Below are 18,816 nucleotides of genomic sequence, written 5' to 3' on the forward strand. Positions count from 1 at the left end.
GATGCACGCACTGCACCGATGATCTGTCTTCTTGCCACCAGTTGATCAGCGCTCAAAAAATGACGGAAAACCACTGAACTTCACGGCACGTGACGCTACAAGAGTGAAAAAAAAAATCATCCTCTGATTAACGTAACTACTTTCTACTCAGTGACCTTGACAGAAATGTAGTGGAGTAAAAAGTACAATATTTGTCTTTCAAATGTAGTGAAGTTAAAGTAACAAGTTTCCAGAAAAAATAATACTCAAGTAAAGTACAGATACTCAAAAAGTGTACTTAAGTACAGTACTCAACGTCTACCTCGGACCAGTACACCACTAATTCAATAGAGAGCAGTCCCTTTTGACTGCAACACAACTTCATTTTTGTTGTCACTTATGTTATAGCAGCGTTAAACCCCTCAACATCCTACCTTTTTGCTCTCACCCTTGTAATTAATACAATAATGAAAGCAGCCTGTCATGTGTGACAGCAGGGATGTGGTTCAGCAGTGTTTTTTGATTATGAGGAGGGGTCAAGGAGAAAGAGCATGCTGTTGGGTGAATAGGGACATTAATTATGTAATTAATGAACGAGTGTTTCACTAAGTGGCTGAGTGATGATAAAGGAGGAAAGGTAAAAGGGTGCTGGTGCTAGAATCCAAAGGTGAGGAAAATATGCCTCCATGGAGTACTCTCTCGCCTCATCAAGAATGCATCCTTCGGGCTTCCTCTAGAACTTACATCAAGCCATCCTCAAGTTGCACCCTTTCAGGCTCTTCTGCAATCACAGAATGAGAATTAAAAAAAAGCTTTGGAATTTAGGATGGTGTTCCAGTCTCCAGATGGGACCATTATGGTGGCCCATGATGTCACATAAAGATTCTTCAAGCTCTTCAGACATGTGTTTGGAGGATGGGCCTAGCCGGAAACATAGAGGACAATTTGTCTGCTACCGCTCCTGGGAGAGCAAACCTAGTTTATATAAATCTGTTGTCATTAATATAAATTTTCAAGTGTGCTGCTGTCAGAGCTTCAGGTATAGAAAATTAATCAAGAATTTATTTATTAAAGTTTGGAGACATGAAGGCATAAATCTGGTATTTATTCACATTAAAAAAAAGACATATGCTTAAAAGAGGAGGAAGGAAAAATAAGACCATAGGAATGTGCTGTTGCTATGTAGACTTAACATCATTGTGCTTAGGCATGCAAACACCAAAACCTAAATTGTCTCACTTCCTCCTGTACCACATCACTCCTGCCAAAACATCAGCAAAAACAGAATATGTCTCATTTCTCTAATTTGCATCTTTTGCTAGTCAGCAGAAAATGAATTTTGTAAGGAGAGGTTTTAAGTTTGTCTATGGACATTTTTTACCTGATATAAGATTAATCCTTACTTAGCAAGGGCTAAATTAGCAAGGGCCCAGTGAGGTCACACAGTGAGGTCAGGTGAGCAGATGGGGTTTTGCCTCAACTGCCTAAAAACATGGAGAGAGCCATTCTTTTTTGATTTGGCAATAGTGGTCCATGAGAGGGCGGAGATAGGGCAGGAGGTGAACAAAATCAATCAACTCCAGTCCCCTGTGGAGACCGCCTCTTACCGTCCCAAAGGGCAAAGTTTGCCCAGCTGCCAGAGTGTCAGAGACAGAGTCCCAGCCACCTTTCTACACCTCATGGACAGATCCTTCACCCTCAAAGCAGATATAATAACAGGCGGCGTCACATTTAAAATATGAGAGTTGTTCTGAGATCTTTAAAATGAACCAAACACACAGCAACCCCAAAAAAGTGTGCAATTGGACCGGTTGTATGGAATCTGGGCTTCCACTCAGGTCATGAGTTGGTACATTGGCACAAAACTGGTTAGACAGCAGCAATTGCAGCCTGCCCAAGATCCAAGACCAGAAATAGAGCCCCAGTCTCATGGATGAAATGGAGCCCAGAAATGGAGCCCCAGTCTCATGGATGAAATGCCAAGCCTTTGCATTTTCTTGACTTCTCTAACTTCTGTTTTATGGACAGATGTATCAGAGAAGGGACTGGAGGCTGTGATGAAATGGTTGGAGCTGTGCATTGCTGCACAGTCATGAGTCAGCAGAGTGAACAGCAGTGGGCGGAGCACACAGCCCTGAGGGGCTCCAGCGTTCAGTGTGGGGGTGCTGGAGATGCTGTTCCCGATCTGGACTGACTGAAGTCTCCCAGTCAAGAAGTCAAGGATCCAGTTACAGAGGGAGGTGTTCAGGCCCAGCAGGCTCAGCTTCTCAGGTGCTGAGGGATGATTGTGAGGATAGTGTAGCAGAAAAAAGAATACCTGGCCTCCCATTACTTTTGTTTTAGGCAGAGATGTATCAGAGTGTTGTCCTACATTTTAGAGGGGATTAAAAACCCAGAAAGTGGGTAGAAGATAGTGTGGCAGAAAGAAGAATACCTGGCCATTAAGTGGATGGGCCTTGCCCTCATGATCTGTTGAACGAGGTCTTCAGCCAAGACCTATTCCAGTGGCTCCACTGCACGAAGGATGCCAATGCACAGATTACTTGTCGTATCTGGCACTTGAATTCAAAGTGACCCACAGGCTCTGGCACAGATGGTTGTAACAGATTTCCTCTCACTTGGGGAAGGAGTTGGCTACAGGCTAGACAGCTCCTCGGCTTGAATCCTGCAGTAGGGTTGGTCGCAACAGGGGTGTGGTTTAGCGGTGTTTTGTGAATGGGAGGAGGGGTCAAGGGGAAAGAGCGTGCTGAGGGGTGAATGGGAACACCTGTGCGTGATTAACATACAAGTGTTTCGTGTTTAGAGAGCAGCTGAAAGGTGATAAAGGAGGAGAGGTGAGAGCACAGAGGTTTGGTGTGAGCCTGCTGCCCGTTTCCCTTATTTTTCACCAAATCAATAAGCGAGAAACATCATGTTATCTTGACACCACAAAGTATTCACACTTCTGTCCTGAAGATGTCAGAAAACTCACAGCCTGACACTGTACTTGAGACTTTACATCTGTAAATGAGCAGTTAAGACAGAAACAATAATTTATTAGAAGGGCACATTAATATAAGCATGTGGTTTGCAGCTATAACTACTGACACAGCTTCTTGTTTTATATTTTTGCAAATTGTGCATGAAAGCATAAGTAAAGATGCATTAGAAAGAAGAGAAAGGAGAACCATAAGACCATATGCTGTTGTGGTTCAGACATGATGTGATAAAACTAAAAAGGATTTACAACCCCAAATCCTGGGTTTTCCCACATCCTTTTGTAAATTTCCATCTCTTACTTCTCTCACACTAATCAGCAGAAATTTACATTGCTATTACCATGATTTTGTAAGGGGAGGGTGTGATTTGATTTAAGACAGCCTCTGGAATTATTTTCCTGATATAAAGCTTCAGTGTTTTCTTTCTGCTCGTCTTCTGAAGCAAACATGAAGTCTTCTCTGTTGTCCGTATGGACAGCTGCAATTTTCCTCGCTCTTTACTCTCAGGTAAGAGAAAAATATTTTTTCTGTAGCATTTATCATTTATGTCTCACAAGCTAGTTTTTCATGATAAGATGTCAGTCTATTATTTAAAGAATCAGAAGAATCAACTGTTAAGCTGTCGGTCAAAATAAACGGCAGTTTTTAATGGTAAAGCTTAGTAATATGACTTGTTTTGTTGTTTTTTTTGCTTTCAGACTGTGAGAGGGAAGGACTGTGTGTGTGAGCTGAAGAATGCACAGCGTCCTTTCCCAATGAAGCAACTGGACTCCATCCACACTGCGGCTGACCGATGCAACAGGAGCATTACTTCAACACAGGTGTGTGATTTTAGAGACGATTTAGAGACAATATTTAGATTCAAAAGTTGACAGGTAAGGAATAAAGCTTTTTATTTTTTTTTACAATTTTTGCTGTATCTTTCTCTCTCTCTCTCCCTTTCTCTCTCTCTCTCTCTCAGTTAACGGAGGTGGATGTACTGATGCTGGGAGTGCAGCGGCGTCTGGATCAGCTGGAGAACAGCGTGTCTGTGTTGGAGAATGAGGATGATGGTGATCTGTATGGAGCCGTGTCACTGAGAATCATCGAGCTCGAGCTCGCCGAGGTCCAGGTGCTTCTGGGTAAACTGAAGAACACCATCAGGTCCCACAAGCAGCTCAGTGAGATCACAGCAACCAAGGTGACTTTATGTACCACATCAATTCAAATTTCTTAACTTTACAGTTTGCAGATGGTAAAATGGTGACTATAAGCACCACTCCATTACTAGCCATGCTACATTTTTTGCTTTGTTGCCAAACTAAATAAACAAACTATAGGAAGTAGCCATAGGCAGTAGCAGCCGGTCAATAGTGGGTGCTGGGGCGCCGCCTCCCTAAAATTATTTAGTCATACTATTCCACTGTTAGTCATATTATCAGTTATTTAACATATAAAAAAAATCAAAACTGTATTTCGTTCATTTGTTTGTGTGTGTGTGTGTGTGCATGGGGTGCCGATTGAGCTCTGATTGGCTTGTTTCAAATTGTCCTTGGAGTGCTCCAGAAGCGCCCACTTTTGTTGTCAGCAAATCAATATTGTTTTCATACATTTGGCATCATGTGTTTGGACTATTTTCAACGAGTATCATTACTACTCAGCAGATGGTAAATTAACGGGAAGGTATTGATTAATGTGGAAGCCAGCGAAATATCTTGAGATGAAAGAAAATTCGGTTGTATCTTTACAAAAATATCCTTTCACAAGAGAATTAAGACTTTTCTTAGAAATAGCATAGAAGACGGTGAATGCATTGGCCATGCTGTCAATGGAGAAGAGACTGGTGACTGAGATGACTGACTTTTTGCAAGCCAGAAAGAAAGGAAAGCAAAATTTCTTTTTAAATAGTGCCACTGGCCTGTGATTAGGCAAATTTTTAATGATTACCTTCATTACTGATCATAAACCCACATTGAACTCAAATTCACTGCCTCATAGTACATGTATTGCATGCTTTAACAGTTGACTTCAACAGTAACATTTTCAATATTTTATCTTAGCAGTATGATGATACATATGATACACGATACATACGTAATCACCTCATAAATGGCTATTTACAGTCCTGCATTACCCCAAATTATTTGCACCAGAAGCCACTGGACATGGGTGTAAGTGTGGGCTTCAGGGAGCCTGGGGATCAAAGTTTTTATGGTCATAAATAATTTAAAAATCTTTAATGTAAACAGTCAAAAATGTTTTTTGACACATCTAAATAATATATTTTTTTTTAATTCTTTGTTTCTAAGATAAATCTGCACTGAGATGGTCCATGATTGTTACCATAAAATTAATCTGCTAATCGACATTATATAACAAACTGTTTATTGTTCACTCCTTAACTCATTATCTAAAACTCTATTTCCCAGCAGCCTCTGCTACATGTTTTATCACCTGATCCATCAGACCTGTTCTAGATTCAGACACACCTGTTTGAAATCACTGGTTCGCTATATACCCAAATACAGAGACAGGGGTTTGTTTTTATTTTACTTTTAAAGAGATCTGGGCTGTAGAAGTTTGACAGCCCCTGCTGCGTTAATTTTACAGCTCACTGGTGTAATAATGTCTGTAAGCTTACAATCTTTATTTATATGCTGAGCGAAATGCATGGGAACAAGGCCATAGACTACGTAAAATATCCCAAAGTGAATCCATTCTCAAAGCAAGTCTTAAACGAGTCCTAAAGCCATAATTGATGATGTTTTCCTATAACAAAAACTTCACCTGAAAGTTCTCTAACTTCTTGACACATAACAGCACTAGCCTTTGCTGTTTGCACCAATAAACCTGTGCATTCATGATGCCATTCCATTGAGCCAGCTCTTATGTAACATGTATTTAACATATCTCATTAGTCTTTCAAGCTATTTTGACCTTATGGTGTATTGTGTAAGTGATGGGCAAAAGTGATTGGAAAGTCATTTGCTCTAATCTGCTTGTACTGTATGCTCACTTAATTGTAAATCACTTTGGGAAAGAAAGAAAGAACAAGTAAATAAGTGGACAATCATGTGGATGATTGCTGTTTTATTCATTTGCCTTAAAGCTGCAGAACATGACTGAGGGCATGCAGGAGCTGGAGGCCTTTGATCGTTTGCAGGTAGTGAGCAAACAGCGAGAAAATCGGCGCCTGATGAAAGAGTTGGCTGGGTGTCAGCATGAACTTCAGGCCACCCCTCAGCCTCCCACTCCTCAACCACGTACGTATAGCATTTAACTCTTCATTTAACTCTTAATGGACATGCTGGCACCACATATCAGTCAGAAATTTGTTTAGGCTTCTTCTTGGTTTTCTGGTTTCCCTCCTACAACTTGCCAGTAGGTGGATTAGTGATGACAAACTGCCTTCAGGTGTGAGTAAATGTACACAGTGCCCTGCGATGAGCAAAGCCCTTAACCCTGTCTGCTGTGTTTTGCCCTGTGCTTTGACCCCAACTTCCTAACAAGCAGGGATATACAATGAAAAAGTATTTTAGAAGCAGAAGCCTTTATCACCACCACACATAACAGCAGAATTCTTTTCTTCACGTATCCCAGCTGAGGAAGGCAGGGTCAATGATGATACAGTGCCCCTAGAGCAGGGACGGTTAAGGGCCTTGCTTAACTTCCCAACAGCGGAGCCTGGTGGTAATAGGGCTTGAACCCCAATCCTCCAAGCAACAACCCAGAGCCTTAACCACTTAAACCAACACTGCCACTGAAAAACCAGTGTAAGAGAAGAGAAAAGCCTTTATTATCGCCACACATTCATTATAACACATTGGAATACTTTTCTTTGCATATCCCAGACGAGGAAGTCGGGGTCAGAGCAAAAGATTACTGTGGTGTAATGTATATGTGAGCTTATTAATAATCAGATCTTTCTAAATAAGACTGAGATACCTAACTAAAGTATAGGATTTATATATAAGGTGCCAAGCACCTTCCAGCCACAACCTTTTGCGATGGGGGAACAGAAGCCATTGGGCCCATTATCCCTTGTTTTTCTAGGAGATATACTACATTATAGTTTTAAAGATAAAATATCATATTGTTGCTAAGATATTACTTCACTTCTTGTTTTTAATAAACTATCAGATAGAAGAAAATAAGCTAATTCTTTAATGTAAGGTCATGCTGCAAGTTTGATGTTATTATGTTTGTAGTGGGTTCTGAGTGTTTTATAAAGAGTTGTATAAAGTGTTTTATAAACTGGAGGCAGGCTTGGAACAACTCCAAAATGCTCTTATATTTTATATCTCTTTATTTTCACTCTCAGACACCACACACTCACACCCCCACCTTAGCTGTCATTAGTAATTCAGCATAGTTGTGTGATCCTTACCACTCACCTTCCTTGGCTTCGCCCTCCATTCACAAACCAGTGCTCAGCCACTCTGTACCTGCCCCCCGCCGCCGTCACAGCCATTTGCACTCCTGGCCAATGGACCACCTCAATCTCGAGTGGCTCAAGTGATCCACACATTGGCATCTTTCATGTGTCTCATACCATGGCCCACAAAGAGAGTGAATGGCCATACCAGCAGATAGTTTCAGAGAATGAGGACCTCCTATTTGATGGCCAGACACTCCTTTTTATTGTGCTGTACTACAGTAGCTGTCTCGCACTGAGCTCTTGCGACTGATTGCGCTCTTCCCCATCCACCACCTGGGACAACATAGCCCCCAGCCCCTGTCTGATGCATCGTTCTGTAAAACAAAAGGGGAAGAGAAGTCAGGGGAATTTTAAAAGCCGTCCACCACAATGTGCAGCTTTTACCTCTGACACAACTCTCTCCACTAGAACGGATCTGGTGCTCTTTTTTTAGTGAGATCAGCCAGTGGGTTCGTGATATCCAAATAGTTAATTACCAACTTATGATAATAGCCAGCCAGCTCCAAAAAAGTGTCTTGCCTCCTTTTTGGTCTTGGGCAGGTTGCGATCGCTGCCGTCTTATCATCAAATCGTACACTTCTATCAGTTTGCTGTGAGTCCCACCCATCTCAGCGATCTCAGGACAGCCTTCACATGCTGAATGTGTCACATTATAAATACTAATGTCACCTAAAAGGCAGTGGTGAACAAAACTTGTTGATTTTCTAAAGCCCAAACAGAACCCGACCGAGCCATCTGCCTTGGTCACTAAGACCACGGGACTGTACCCAGTTACTGTGGGACTCCTTGATTAATCTCATATTGAACATAGACATGGGCTCTACCCAAATCACCTGTTTTATTTGTGCTCTGGCAAATGATATAGTTGGGATAATACTATGAGTTTAGTGCAACCAGGTAGAGGTGAAAACACATACAAACATTCCTGCTGCAACCTGGCAGCCCCCTGAGTTCTAATAGTGAGACGTGATCTCCACAAGGGACAGGGGTGGATGGAGCCACCATTTTTAGATTTACCTCCAATCCCAGCTCCTACCTCCACAGGTGGATGATCATTACTATTTATTTCACACAGCTCCCTGCTTTATTCAGAAACTGGTGCTTGACCATGCACTCACCTCCAATGTTGTCCTCACTCCCCATATAACCAGCAAATTTGTTTACTGGTCCATTTGTGTGTGTTTAGTTGCATATCTGATCTATCTTTTCTTAAATCTTCTTCTAAATTCTTCTTCTTCTTTGTGTTTGTGTGTAGACTGTCCACAAGGCCAATTGGTCAATGTAAATGGCCCTAGAATTTATTCCCTCACCCAGCATGGGACCTCATATTCTTATGGCGCCTGGGGGAAAGATCCAAAACCCGCTCCAGGTAAGGAGGACATGTACTGGCTGGTGGCTCTGACCAGCAGCAATGTTTACGCTAACTATGTGCGGCATTACAGCAGTTTGAGCACTATACTGGTAGGTGTGGGTCCTGTAGACACCACCATTGCTTCTTCAAACCCCACCACAAACACCATCATGGGTCCTAACGTGGTGCAGTATGGAGATGCGCTATACTATGGCTGCTATAATTCACCATCTGTTTGTCGCTTTAACATCTCCACCCGCTCCGTCACCAACACACCACTTCCACAAAACTCCGGCTTTAATAACAAGTTTCCTTTCGGCCACTTGGACGCCACGTACATCTACACAGACTTGGATTTCGCCACAGATGAATCTGGTCTCTGGGTCGTCTACACAACACCGGACAATTTTGGCAACGTGATCCTTAGCGAGGTGTTAGAAGGCAGTCCTCCATCTTTGGGCCGGTCGTGGCGGACATCACTGCACAAGCGCACTGCCACTAACACCTTCATGGCATGTGGAGTGCTTTACGCCACACGTTTCCAGGACAAACAGACGGAGGAAATTTTCTACTCCTTCGACACAGAGACAAGGGAAGAGCGTTACGATCTGAAGATTCACCTCAAGAAAATGCAGACCAACATCCAATCTCTGAATTATAACCCACGAGACCGAATGCTCTACGCCTACAGCGACTCGTACATCGTCTCGTATGATGCTGTTCTTTGTTCCTGTAATCGTTAATTAAATAGTGCCTTGTACAAGTGTGTGTCAAAGACACGGATTATCTTTTCTATATATGCTTTTTGAAGTCAGAACGGATTTTCTTTGTTATTGAATACACTTGTCAGAATCATGTCTGTAAGAATTGTGACTTGAGTCTTTTAGAAACATCTCTTGAACAATAAAACATTACTTTGTCAATGATAGATGCTGTGTGGTCTTACAGTAAATACAGTGTGTTCTATAAATCTACTTCAAAATTACACACACTCTCTCACACACACACACACACACACTACCCTTAGATGTTATACACAGTGAAATGTTCTATGATCATGTCATAGACTCAAAATAAATGGAAAAAAGGAAAGGAAATAGACAAAATAAAGAAAAATTCAGCATGAATATACAACATGAGTTATATGAATGATATGAATAGACTGTTGCTGTTTATGAATAAAGCTAGTGAGCTTGAGGCTGTTATGAGATAAGTCCAGAAAAGTGTCTTGGTGTTCTCCTGGTCCAAGACCTGTGAAAGAAGCTCCTCCTCAGTCTCTCTTTGTTTGCCTTCAGTAAACAGTGACCACAGTAAAGGGTGATCAGTATAATGTGAATTAGACACAGGTGAGATTAAACTGTATGCTGCTTGGACCAAGAACCTGATGAGGATTAAAATGTTCTTCAGTTCAGGAGCATCTCTCCCTCTCTCTCCCTCTCTCTCTCTCTCTCTCTCTCTCTCTGTCTCTGTGTGTGTGTGTGTGTGCGTGTGCTCACTCTGTGTCTTCGTTTTGTGAATCAGTAGTGAAGAATGAAGAATAAAGAAAACAAACCTTTCATTCTTCTCTATCTGATCGTCTTGGCTGACTGTGACCTTTTTATTTTATCCTTGGTGTACCTGACATTTCACACACTCTTGTCTAGACACCCGCTTCAGTTTCACCTTAAGATGGAAAGATTCACAAAACTCACACAATCAATGGAAAGATTCACAAAATCACACAAAAAGTGAGAGTATAAAAATGAAGAAAAACAAAAGTGTGGCGTTTCAAGTGTGTCCGAAATGTCCGTATCATGTGACCTTGACGTCCTCTCCGTTATTCAACACTGATTCATAAAGAGAGAGTGTCCTGAAGGACGAGAATCACTCAGAAGCTTCATAAATCAGTGAAACAGTGTGGGCTTTGTGCCACACACACACACACACACTTCACTGATCGCTCCTCATGCAAAAACAATTACTGTACTCTCCTCAGAGAGGTGATATACAGCCACATGCAAAAGTTTACACACCCTCTGGTCAGATTTACAGTAACAGGACGTGTATTGTTTGTTACACACGTTTCTTCTAGAGATGAGGATGAGTTTCAGGTGATATCAATAAATCTTCCAATAATCTAAACTGTAAAATGTTTTTTTTTCCTTTTCTTAACAATACCATAATAATATTATCATTAATCCGGAAATCCAAGCAAAATGAATGTACAGTTTTTGACTGGCTAACAGGTGTGTGTAACCATGACAACGTGCTAAAATAAGCTTAGATTAATACTTAAACTAATGAATATTAAATCATTAAATAATACTCGGAGTGGATATTGTGTCTTTTCTGTATTCCGCCACAAGATGGCGCTGCTGTGTGTTGGATTATAACGTTTACACAACATTTGAGGGCGTGTTTATTGGATACAGCGATAAATAGTCGCAAAAGTTTAATATCAGCTACATTATTAATATAAAAATAATTTAAAAAAGCAATTTGCTGTGAGTTGATTAATAATGAATAGATTAATACGATCCTAGCGCTCAACAAAACGAAACAGGAAAATCTTGAGGACGCTACTATATAGACTAAAAGTTTTATTATTATTATTATTATTATTATTATTATTATTATTATTATTATTATTATTATTATTATCCCCAAGGAGGCGGTGTGTGTACGCAAAAGTTTTTACCCCCTTATTAATTCTGGATGAATAAAGGAACACACCTATAGAGTAAATAAACCAAAATCTAAAAAAAAAAGAAAGTAAATAAAACAAGCAAACATCAACAAAAAAAAAATATTGATAAATGAACATGTTTGTATCCTGCAACGAGACATCAGATTCAACTAGAAATAAATAGTTTGAATACAAGGCAAAAGTTTTGTGTATAAATCTGAAGGTACCTTGATTTTATTTTTCACTATTATTATTATTATTATTATTATTATTATTATTATTATTATTATTATTTTTATCCACAAGGAGGCAGTGTGTGTACGCAAAAGTTTGTACCCACTTATTATTTCTGGATGAATAAAGGAACACACATATAGAATAAATAAACCAAAAACTAAAAAAAGGAATTATTTATAAATGTTTGTATCCTGCAGCAAGACATCAGATTTAACTAGAAATAGTTTGAATGTTGAATGTGGCAAATGTTTTGCATATAAAGTTGAAAGTATCTTGCTTATTATCATTATTATAATTATTGATGTTGGTATTATTATTATTATTGTTGTTGTTGTTGTTATTATTATTATTATTCATTATTATTATTATTAGCAATCATGAAGAAACATCTGTGTAACCTAACCCTATATGTCTCGTTGCTGTACATCTTTAACCAGAGGGTGTGTAAACTTTTGCACTCGGCTGCCTATCACCTCTCTGAGGAGAGAACAGTTATTGTTTTTGCGCGAGCGGCGATCGATGACGTGTGTGTGGCCCGGAGCCCGAGCCGTTTCACTGATTTATTAACCTGCTGAGAGATTCTCGTCTCATGACGTCGTCCTTCAGGACGTTCTCTCTCACTCTCTTTATGAATCAGTGTTGAATAATGAAGGAGATTTTTTTTTTTATGAATACTGATGTATTCTTTAAATCCAAGGTCAAGTCACATGATACACACATTCCTGGCACGAGCAGATCTCCTTCAGGATGATCTGTGTATCGTTATGACAGAGAGGAACATCAGATTTTTGTGTGGTAGAGGAACCCTGGGCAGAATCGTCAGAGGAAACATAAAGCACCTGTCTGGACAACAATAGGGTCAAAGGTCAAGTCCACCAAGGACGGATAAAAGGTCACGGTCAGCCGAGGAGAGAACGGATGGAGAACAATGAAACCTCTGTAAAAGAACAGTTAAAAGGTTGCTTTCACCAGAAGAATTCCCGAGGAGTCGCTTTATTCCTCGGTATAGATCCTGCAGACACGCTACGCTGATGATGGAACTTTATTTAACAAAGTCACAAGGAAAAAAAAAATAACAAGATATTATCTGCACCTTATTCATACAGAGTCATGCGTGAGGACGGGACAATATACAGTGAAGAACTTTTCTTTTCCCACCACTCATGAGAAGTCCTTTATGATGCAACACATCAGTCTGTGTATATATTTACATTATAATTAATCACACAGCAGGTCAGACACGAGAAACGGACAGTATTTACACCGCTCGCTGGAACTTCAATTCACATTCATACGTCACTGAGATTATATTTCACACTGAAAAAAAAATAATCATGTGTTTGATGAGAGTTGTGTAAGCTTATATATTCCATAATGTGTGGATATTTGTACAGGTGGAAAAAAGAAAAGAAACACAACTAGAGCTGCATACCACTTTCTCAGAGCTAGAACGAGCATGGACATTTTATTTATCTCAGATTTACCCAGCCGTCGTGAGAACTGTGTGCTCATGCTACTGGGTTTTGTTCTATATGATTCTAACAGTTCTGTGAAAGCTTGTGCACCCCGACCATCTCGTTCCAGATTTGTTATAATAAACTCCACCCTTCTCTGATTTGTGTTCAAGAGCATTAGTGAGATCAGATCCTGATGTTGAGGAGACTCCTGTACCAGTTCATCCCAAACTGGGGTTGAGTCAGAGTCAGTTGCTCTGTGCAGGACACTCGAGATCTTCCACTTCACCTCCGCACCATGTCTTCATGGACTTCAGGGAGCTTTGAGCACAGGGGCACTGGGGTCATGCTGGAGCAGGAGTTCCAGTGAAGGGGGAAAAACATAAAGCTACAGCATATGGACATTTGATATACTTGTGTTATTTAAACTTTATGGTACATTTTGTCAAAAAAAAAAAACGTGGGTGTGAAGGTCAGGGGTGCACATACTTTTGGCTGTATAGTGTATATATTTCATTGTGTTCCATTGAGTAAATTTACAGTAGAGTCAAACTTTTCTGTGTTTGTACAGCTGTAAGTTTTTTTTTTTATTATTATTTTTCATACCTAACTACCATAACATTTCAATTGACAGATTCATCATGTCATCCAGTGAGAGGGCCTCGTCCTGCTGTTCTCAGGTCAGCTGGATGACGGACGCGTGGACAAAGTCCTGCAGCGCTGCTGAACACACAGTCATACAGTATATATAGACAAGAACTGATCCTGGATCAGCAATGCACAGTGTACGTCGCATCGATGCTGCACCAATGCACTTGTTTATTCTGAAGCAGCGGAATTCATCAAAGACCTGCGAGAAGAGTGCAGACGTTCTTGGACTCCTCCTGACAGGTTCTGAATAGTGTCTGCGTGAGAGACGAGGTCCTGAGAGCTGCTCTGCATCTGTCAGTCTCTCGAATGGAGTTCATATCAGCATCAAAGCGGCTCTGAGGGATTAAACCTCCTCCTGCTGCAGAGAGCTCAACTCTATCTACAGTGATAAAGACAATCAGACAATCAGCTTCCTCCCTTTACAGTGATCCCAGACAGCTTTCTCCCCTTCCTCGTCCTCCTGTTTTGTGTATGTGTGTGTGTGTGTGTGTTTGTGTTTGTGTGTGTTCCGTCTCCACTCTCAGGTGCAGCATTCCCGGTCCAGCTGGCTCTGGGACGAGATTAGAGAAGGGTAGGGCGTCATCTTGTCGATGTTGACGTAGGTGGTGTTCAGGAGGATGTAGTGCTCTCCGCTGAAGCTGGAGAAGATGGCCGAGATGCGCGATACCAGCTCGGAGAAGGTGGGGCGGCGTTCCGGTTTGGGATGCCAGCACTCAATCATCACGTTGTAGCTGAGAGGGGAAAAAAATGGACAGACTTTTCACATTCCGTTTGGAGTTCTTCATAAACGTAAAGCACGTACTGTTGGGTTGGGCGATTAACATAACAGATTAATATAATCCCGTGCTACAGTCCAAGCTGCTGTTCTAGAAAATAAATCAACACCTTCTGACCAATCGGAACTAGGAATTCAACATACAGTAGTGAATGAAGGGATAATCTATTGTTTAAGCGCTAAAACGTATTAAACAGGTTGTTTGATTTGTGCAAACAAATCACACATATTGTGCAGATTAATCAGTCGAACAGGGCTAGACGAGGACGAGGAGTAGGAGGACGAGGACGAGGTGGAGGAGGACTCTGTTTCTGGATGACTGGATTAGCAGTCTGTCAGATGGTTCTGCAGCTCCAGATGGGAGGAGATGTTTGTTCATATCTGAGACACTGTTATTATATAGAAAGGTGTTGATCTAGTTGGCTCGTATCTACGGGGTGCTGAGCATGAGTGTATCTGTTACTCACAGCGGCAGCGGTGCCTTCTGTGGGAGACGTGCTGTGTGTGTGTGTGTCTAGGGAGGCCGAGTTAAGCTCCAGTAGTCATGTGGAGCTGAGTTGGCTGAGGCTTCTGATGAGTTGCTACCAGGTCACTGACTCAAATGGCGTTCAACAAAGCCTCTTTGTTTTTGCGCTCTCGTACAAAGCTAATGAGAGCACTGAGGCACGCTTCCCTCCCTCTGAAGTGTGTGTGTGTGTGTGTGTGTGTAGGCTCACAGGGCATCAGGGCAGAACTCCGGCTGCAGAAGTCTTCGTCCTTGAAGGAGGAAAACCGTGATGTCGAAGGAGTTGACATCTGAGTAGGGCGGGGCTCCTCGGGTCATCAGTTCCCATAGCAACACCCCAAACGACCACTGCGAAGAATAAAGAGGAGAAATGAGTAAAGCTGCGTGTGTGAGTGTGTTTGTTTGATTAAAAGATAACACCGTCATAATTCATAAAGGAAAAATGAACGTGGATGGAGAGCGTGAGCGCTGTGATCTGATTGGTCCGTTGTTGAAACAGGGAGTCAGATAGGGAGCGTGACAGACATCGATTTCTCACGTGATTTTTAACAGTGGCTGAGATACGCCGCACTTCGCTCTGAACTGAAACCCGACTCAAAGATGGCTAAGCAAAGCAGTTAAATAAGTTGTCACAAGTCATGATTGATTTCTGCTTCGTCACAATCATACAGGACAATTCAGACAAACAGGAAAAGGTAGGTACAGTTTGTGAATGGAATTCTTAACACTGATTGGACGAGACATCTGTCACTCAGGATATACAGAAAGTCCAGCAGGTTGCAGCAGTACAGAGTGGATTGGTGTGTGTATGAACACAGCTCTTCTCTTATAGCGCTCCTTACATCGTTTAATCTGGAATAGTTTGGTCTTCCAAACATTCCTGTGTTCTTCAGGTGTGTTTTTAGAGATCTTTACGCCATGATACGCTATCAGTATATCCAAAATCACGCCGTATGAACGTCCTTCCTCAAAGTAGCACTAAATGAATTGTATTTTCTTATAAATATAAATATATACACATGTACAGGAAATAAAGTTAGATACACAATTTCCTACTTCTTGTATATCTTGAGTGACAGATTTCTCATCCAATCAGAGGTAAGAATTCCATTTGCAAACTATACCTACCTTTTCCGGTTGGTCTGAATCGTCCTTGTGTTTTTGGATTTGTTATTTTGTCACAGTTTTCTACTGGGTCATGGCTTTGTTTGTTATCAGCCTGCAGCAGGTCTTCTCCATGGCAATAAGAGCATTAGCATCACATGGTCAGTGTCTCTACAGGTTTGAGCCAAGATGAAGAATGTTTTGGAAGGAGAAGAACACACAGGAAAGCTGAATAAATGTTTGATTTGTACCATCTGCTACTCTTCAGCAATCTGTGGGACAAATATCTTCTGCAGGGCATCTGATTAGCGTTAAACTGGATGAGAACGGAAGACCAAGAGCGAACCAATAGATTTGTTGACTTCTTCGGGACATTAAAGAGAGAATGCTCTGTACTGCAGTGTGTAGGAACATAAATCAGTCTGTGCAAATCACATCCTGTTGTTTTTTTTTCTTTCTTTTTTCCTGCCCGGGCTACACACTACTTATACACCAGCACATGATTCATGACAGACTTCGCAATCCCTGGCATGCATCTACACGTGTAGGTGCGGTTCAAGATCGGGCCGAAATATTAATTTCTGTGTAAATATTCACAGCTAGATAAACTGTAATTGATAAGCTTTACATTTGTGTATTGGTGTTTGTCGAGTGAAATCCAGGTGCACTCAACTGATTTAACCGAGAGCTCTCGAATCATTTGAGGATTATCTTTTTTATTGCCCAACCCTCTACATATGCTGTAAGCGCTGACTCATAGATGGATATGTCAGATAAAATTGAAGTGAGAGTACGTAGGCATTAAAGTGTCAGGAAAGAGATTTTTGCTTGTCACTTCAGCTGCTTCTTTCCTAAATCATTTCACATTCTTTTTGCTGGTAACTCCTATTATTGTTGAATTATTTACTATAATAAGCAGAAACCAACCATCAGTCGTTTTAATTCTGATTGGTCAGAAGGTGAGGAATCACTGAAATGTTCTAATATGATACCATTTTATCTGTTAGACGGATTAATGATGAAAGCGTGTATAGAGATACGAGTTAAAATCACTCACAACGTCAGACTTGGTGGTGAACTTGTGAGTCTGCAGGCTTTCCAAAGCCATCCATTTCACAGGCAGTTTGACTCCGCTCTTGTTGTGTACGCTGTAGTATTCCTTATCGTACACGTCTCTGGCCAAGCCAAAGTCAGCCACCTTCACTGTGTAACTCTCGTCCAGCCTGCAGGACAAAACAGACCAAAAATTGTTGTAGATGTGACATTTGGAAGCTTCATTCATATAAATGAGCAGCGAAATGTTTCCATGAGCTTCACCAAGCAAAAACAGGCACCTAACAGACTAAAGTCGGGTCCAAATAGATGCCTCTATCTATCTATCTATCTATCTATCTATCTATCTATCTATCTATCTATCTATCTATCTATCTATCTATCTATCTATCTATCTATCTATCTATCTATCTATTCATGTACTTATTAATAAATAAATTAATTCATTCATTCATTCATTCATTCATTTATTGAATTATTGCTGTAGTTTATGATGCATCCACAGATACGAAGGAATTAAGAAGAAACTCTTCCAATGTTTTGCTGAAAACTTACATGCAGTTTCTGGCTGCGAGATCTCGGTGTACGAACTTCTTGCTGGCGAGATACTCCATGCCTTTGGCTACCTGCAAGCCGAAGCCCATGAGATCCTTCACCGTGGGGTTCTGATGAGAAAAAAAAAACACGAGAACGTTTTACGTGGAGAAACAAACACACAGCAGAGGAAAGTTGTTTTTTTTTCACACAGCAGGACTGTGAGAGACGGACGAGCAGCGGGAACGTACGTGACTCTCGTCTCGGATGAAGTTGCGCAGATCTCCGTGCTTCATGTAAGGAAGCACCACTAGAGGAGACCCTTCACTGGGGAGGCAGATTCCCAGCAGAGACAGAACATTGGGATGGCTGAAGTCCTTCATGATGATTCCTTCCTTCAGGAACTGGGACACCTCTTCGATGTCTGTGATACCTGCAGTCGAGACATGATAAAACTTTACTGTAATAGAAATGATATAAAGAATGGAATGATGTTCTGGCTGTGAGTCTGATCTAAAACGAGTCTGTCAGCTTTCAGTGTGTTTTAGACGTGTGTTTTTCCATCTGTCGGATAACCTTACACAGAATTTTACTGGTTGAAGATCATATCTGAGCTGCTTTTTAGATGAAGAAGCACTCTGAGCATCTCAGAGAGCAGAAATGGGTTTGATATCAACATTTACTTTGAAGATACAAACATTTGTGTTGGAAAACCTAACCATTTTTGTTTATTTGGAACTTTTCTCTGAATATTTCGCCCCTAGTAGGCTAGAAAAAAACAGAAATACTTCTGAAACACTGAACAGTCCTGAGTGTGTACTTTCATATGAGCTTCATATTAACCACCTCGGTGGAATGGGACATGACAAAGACACTCAATCATCAACATGGACACAATAAAAACAGTAGGACATTTTTTGAGGGGGCTTTAGAACCTAATACCTAGAACCATAAGCTAAACTGTCCTTGTGCTGCTAATTGTCTTAGCCTCGTGAAAAGGTTCAAAATGGAACCATATCTTATAGAGAAACACTTTTAGGATTCTACATCATCATCTACAAACCATTAAGGGTTTAAGAGAGACAGCTGAAAGCAACTTCATTCATTCATTTG

The 18,816-nt window shown here is 41.0% G+C and overlaps 2 protein-coding genes across 4 annotated transcripts in view; one reads left to right on the plus strand and one right to left on the minus strand.

The window, feature by feature from the left end:
- Nucleotides 1–3,092: 3,092 nt before the first annotated feature.
- LOC131357500 (olfactomedin-like) lies at nt 3,093–9,585 on the plus strand. Its single transcript, XM_058396482.1, has 5 exons — nt 3,093–3,464; nt 3,656–3,778; nt 3,919–4,137; nt 6,046–6,199; nt 8,630–9,585. Exons 1-5 carry the CDS (start codon nt 3,405–3,407, stop codon nt 9,466–9,468), a joined length of 1,395 nt encoding a protein of 464 aa, XP_058252465.1. The 5' UTR covers nt 3,093–3,404; the 3' UTR covers nt 9,469–9,585.
- Nucleotides 9,586–12,651: 3,066 nt separating this feature from the next.
- The window catches only part of met (MET proto-oncogene, receptor tyrosine kinase), a 60,054-nt gene continuing 53,889 nt past the window's right edge, over nt 12,652–18,816 (minus strand). For all 3 annotated transcript variants that reach the window (XM_058396850.1, XM_058396847.1, XM_058396848.1), the window contains 5 exons: nt 17,955–18,136; nt 17,725–17,834; nt 17,174–17,339; nt 15,224–15,360; nt 12,652–14,463 (listed from right to left, as the gene is read on the minus strand). In XM_058396850.1, coding sequence (XP_058252833.1) covers nt 14,253–14,463; nt 15,224–15,360; nt 17,174–17,339; nt 17,725–17,834; nt 17,955–18,136 — 806 coding nt within the window. In that variant the 3' untranslated portion in view covers nt 12,652–14,252. The remainder of the gene's footprint in view (nt 14,464–15,223; nt 15,361–17,173; nt 17,340–17,724; nt 17,835–17,954; nt 18,137–18,816) is intronic.

Source organism: Hemibagrus wyckioides, linkage group LG08 (assembly GCF_019097595.1).
Source record: "Hemibagrus wyckioides isolate EC202008001 linkage group LG08, SWU_Hwy_1.0, whole genome shotgun sequence".
Taxonomy (NCBI): domain Eukaryota; kingdom Metazoa; phylum Chordata; class Actinopteri; order Siluriformes; family Bagridae; genus Hemibagrus; species Hemibagrus wyckioides.

Coding starts and splice junctions, on each gene's coding strand:
- LOC131357500 (XM_058396482.1), top strand. CDS start 3,405: ATGAAGTCTTCTCTGTTGTCCGTATGGACAGCTGCAATTTTCCTCGCT. Junction 4,138..6,045: donor GTGAGATCACAGCAACCAAG/GTGACTTTATGT, acceptor TTTGCCTTAAAG/CTGCAGAACATGACTGAGGG. Junction 6,200..8,629: donor GCCTCCCACTCCTCAACCAC/GTACGTATAGCA, acceptor GTTTGTGTGTAG/ACTGTCCACAAGGCCAATTG.